The sequence below is a fragment of the Xenopus laevis genome, chromosome 9_10S (assembly GCF_017654675.1).
Source record: "Xenopus laevis strain J_2021 chromosome 9_10S, Xenopus_laevis_v10.1, whole genome shotgun sequence".
Classification (NCBI taxonomy): domain Eukaryota; kingdom Metazoa; phylum Chordata; class Amphibia; order Anura; family Pipidae; genus Xenopus; species Xenopus laevis.
Genome location: NC_054388.1, coordinates 94,024,029 through 94,028,316, shown reverse-complemented (window position 1 = coordinate 94,028,316; position 4,288 = coordinate 94,024,029). Strand labels below are relative to the sequence as shown.

The window sequence follows — 4,288 nt, the reverse complement described above, 5'->3', positions numbered from 1 at the left end:
CCCAGGCATAACTGAGAGGGCTGTAACCTTTATTAGCAATCCCATGGGGGATTTACATTTAGTCATTTTAAAGTCGTCAGACTGTAGTTCAGTAAAGCACAAAAAGAACAGCGCCAGCCCCTCACGGTTTCTGGGGAAGTTGTAATTTAACTCTGTGAGTTTGGCAGCTCGAGGAACCCACAGAAACAGATCAGATTACACGGTAGAAACACGAAGCCCTGCCCATCTCTATTTCAACCCACCAATCAGAAGCCAACCCTGCCTTTTTTATCCAATAGCGAGAGAACCGGGGGGGAAACAAAGACGACACGTCATCCGTGACGTAGAGCGGCTTATATAAGCGAGGGTGGCGGGCTCGCTGATACGTTAGTTTGTCTCCTACTCGCCGCGTTTGAACGTTTGGGTTGCGCTCCCGCGAGTGATCGGTAAGTGTGCGCTGTACTGGCTGTTCACGTTGGATAATTTGTTGTTTTTATTTTGTTATGTTGCCGGTGATTAATAATATTTATTCCGTTTGGCGGGCGGTGTTTTTTTTTTACCCATCGGTAACACTCCATTTCCGGTGTACTCGGTAACGTTCGCCGTTACCGATTTTGCACATGAGACCGGAAGCTGTAAAGTGGCCGTTGAGGAGTTTAACGCGGCCAAGTGACCGGACGGTTTATTTTCGGTTAATTTTGGGCTCTTACTATGTTCTTCCCCCCCCCCAGTCGGCCGGCGCCATGTTCTCGCTCCGCTCGGGGATGAAGAAGGGACGTGTGGCAGCAGTGGCGTGTAATGGAGGCTCACACCCCGGCGCTCATAGGGAATTAGGGAATAAGCCCCTCTGTGTGAGGGAAACTCCTCTGTGTCGTTATGTCTGTGCTTTTCCCGCTCACTACTGCCTGGCCGTGTGTAACTGCGCCTCAAATACACTTATTTGTTACTTACACAATTCTGCTCTTTATTTAACACAATCCTGTGTCTTATGAGCGTCACACTGACTCTTCAAACAAGACTGGCTTGTCACGTGTGCGACACAATTGTCTCTAACGTTTTATTTATTTTTTTCAAGCCCAGCGCATTCCTTGTTTTATTATTGGAATTAAGGAATGTTTTGTTGTCCCTGGCCTCAGATACAGATCGCATAATGGCGGGTTGTCTCTCGCTGCAGTAGCACGAGGCCGCCGCTAGAGGCAGAGCATCTAAACACTCGCTGATTCCTTAAACGTTCCACATCTGCTTGGTCTCATTAAACCCATTACAAATATATTGTGCGAGCGCTTCACACTTACAATTTAACAGGGATATAAAGATCATCTTGTTTTCCTTTCAGCTGCTTGAACACATGGGACTGTAATTCAGTTTTATGGTTCAGCTTGCCTCTATTCTTTAGCTAAAAGCCAGTGGGTGACCTGTAGCCTAGGTTTATTCTAGAAAAAAACAAAATTTGCGTGTCCATGCCATTTTTTTTTTTAACATAATCCTGTTTTGGTGTAAAGGCTGTCCAGTGCTTTGATAAGAAATTAAAGTGATACTGTTATGGATAGATATATTGCCATAGAGATATATTTGACATTTTATTTTGAAATCTGACATGGAGCTAAACACTGTCCATTTCCCAGCTGCCCCAATTCATGTGACATGTACTTCAGTCACTCTTTACTGCTGTACTATCAATCCCTTCTCCCCCCCTGCCAGCAGCCTAACAGAACAATTGTAAGAACCAGATGCCTCAGTTTTTAACTAAAACCCAGTGTATGACCTCTAGTTTATGGTGTATTCTAGAAAAAAGTATGAACTATGAGTTTTTTTTTTTAACCTAATCATGTTTCTGTCTAAAAGCTGTCCAGGGCTTTGATGTGAAATTAAAGTGATGCTGTCACGGGGAAAAAAAATCTTTCCAAGTGAATCTGTTAATAGTGCTGTTCAAACAGAATTCGGCACTGAAATTTGTTTCTCAAAGTTTGACTAAGATGGCTGTATTACAACTAGAAAAATACACTTGATGGTTCAAGAATGAAATTTTATATTGTAGAGTGAATTGTCTGCAGTGTACAGTGATTTTAGAAATAAAAAAAATCACAAATTATTACCGAATCCCTTTAACCATACAATGTGCAATAGGGACTACTATAGCTAAAATAGTATAGTAGTTGGATGTGGCTGCAGTAGTGTATAATTTAAGATAAATTGCCATCTGGAATTTGTTTAGTAGTTGGGTCATTAATATTTTTTCTTTTTAGAATAACAAGCAATGGCTCGTACAAAGCAGACTGCCCGTAAATCCACTGGTGGAAAGGCTCCAAGAAAGCAGCTGGCTACAAAGGCTGCAAGGAAAAGTGCCCCTTCCACAGGTGGTGTGAAGAAGCCACACAGATACAGGTAAACTACTGAAGCATAGATGCATTATGGCCATTAAAGGAGAAGGAAAGCTACCAAAGCAGTTTATTAATAGATTAGCCACAATAGTGCAAGCTATAAGACTATATTCTGCAGAATGCTTTACCATGCCTGCGTAAACTGCTCTAAAAGCTGTTTAGTATGGCAGCTGCTATATGGCTTAGTGTGACATCATTCTTGTCTGACTCTCTCCCTACTTAATCATAGTTCTGGGTTCAAATTAGAGGGAGAGAGGAGCAAACTGAGCATGCTCAAACCCTAGCCCTGGAAGCTTAACCTGAAAGAAGGAAGTCTTATACAGAAGCCCATGTCTACACAATAGAATGAAAGAAATACGGGTGCTTTTGACAGGAGTCGGGAGTAGCATTACTCTTAGGATTTACTAGTGTATTTAGACCTTTCTGATAAAGCTAACTTAGTTTTAGCCTTTCCTTCTCCTGTAATCAAAGGCTCACTGCATTAAACTATGTTGTAATATTAAAAAGTGTTGAAATATTATGTTAATTCTTTCAATAGGTTTCTATTAAGGGAAAAATAACAGTGCATTAAAGGAAATAATTTAGTGTTTGATACTGCAGTGGTAAAGTTTGCTTCAGAAACACTACTCTAGCTTTAAACATAACTGCTCTGCAGAAATGGGGGTAGATACTCAATTTGAAATAGGGCTAAATGGCACAAGATGCACGGTAAATAACCTAATTAAAGATTTATCAAAGTGACTTCACGGTTTCATAAATATGCTTTAAAAATCCCAATTCCTTGCTAGGCCTGGCACTGTCGCTTTGAGAGAAATCAGAAGATACCAGAAGTCTACTGAGCTGTTGATCCGAAAACTGCCATTCCAGCGACTTGTAAGGGAGATTGCCCAAGACTTCAAGACTGACTTGAGGTTCCAGAGTGCAGCTATTGGTGCTCTTCAGGTTAGTATGCTTGAATCTTCACTTTGCATTTAATGTGAGGGGAAAGAGTCGCAATTAAAACTGATACCTTTTTCTCAATGTGTTTGTAGGAAGCAAGCGAGGCTTATCTGGTTGGCCTCTTTGAAGATACCAACCTGTGTGCCATTCATGCCAAGAGAGTAACCATTATGCCCAAGGACATCCAGTTAGCCAGAAGAATTCGTGGGGAGCGTGCTTAATTTTTTTGAATTTTTTTTTTACAAATTGTACATAAGTGTGATGTCTTTTTATTTTATAAAGGGTTTGTTAACTGTAGAGTAGTTGTTAGTAAGCATTTTATATGACATTCCCTTAATCCTCAGGTTTTTCAGAAATTTGTATTTGCAGCTAGTCTACTTTTGTGACCCTCTCATTTAAACCATAGTGCATGCCCACGTCATTCTTTACATCATTTAGTATCTGTTTAACTCCATTGTAAATAAACTTTCCACTACCTCATGTTGCACTGTCTTATACTTGGGTATTAAATCCTGAATGCACAAGTATTTATATCTGCATCAGTAAGCCGATCTATAGTGTGTATTTTGATCTGGTCGTATTTGGTAAGTGTTCAATAGGTATGTCTTATCAATTTAATATTCCATCTAAAATAAGTGGAAGCCGAAGACTGGCTTTAGAGTAAGATCTCTGCTCTATTGCTCTGGCCTACTAGAACTCTACAGTACAGTTTACTGTACTGCTGTGCTTATGATGCTCAACATTAAATAGGTGGTTTACCTTTTAATGTGTTAAAATGATTAACAGTGATGAGCAAATCTCCCATTTTCTTTTCACCAAAAAATTAGCTGCAAAAAAAATGTGAATTGAAAATTTGCCCATCCACATCAATTTTGATGCTAGCATTAAAGAATGGGTGACCTTTCAGACACGCGCCCAAAATTTTTATTCGCCCATCACTAATGATGAATTCTAAAACTTTTCAGTTGATCATGATTACTTATAATTTA

At 40.0% G+C, this 4,288-nt stretch overlaps 1 protein-coding gene across 1 annotated transcript; it reads left to right on the top strand.

Annotated features, from left to right (window-relative positions):
- Positions 1-401: 401 nt before the first annotated feature.
- h3c13.S (H3 clustered histone 13 S homeolog) lies at positions 402-3,779 on the top strand. The gene is given in 4 exon segments (NM_001092605.1): positions 402-425; positions 2,226-2,364; positions 3,149-3,302; positions 3,392-3,779. Coding segments are annotated over 3 exon segments (411 nt in total). The 5' UTR covers positions 402-425; positions 2,226-2,236; the 3' UTR covers positions 3,521-3,779.
- Positions 3,780-4,288: the final 509 nt, after the last annotated feature.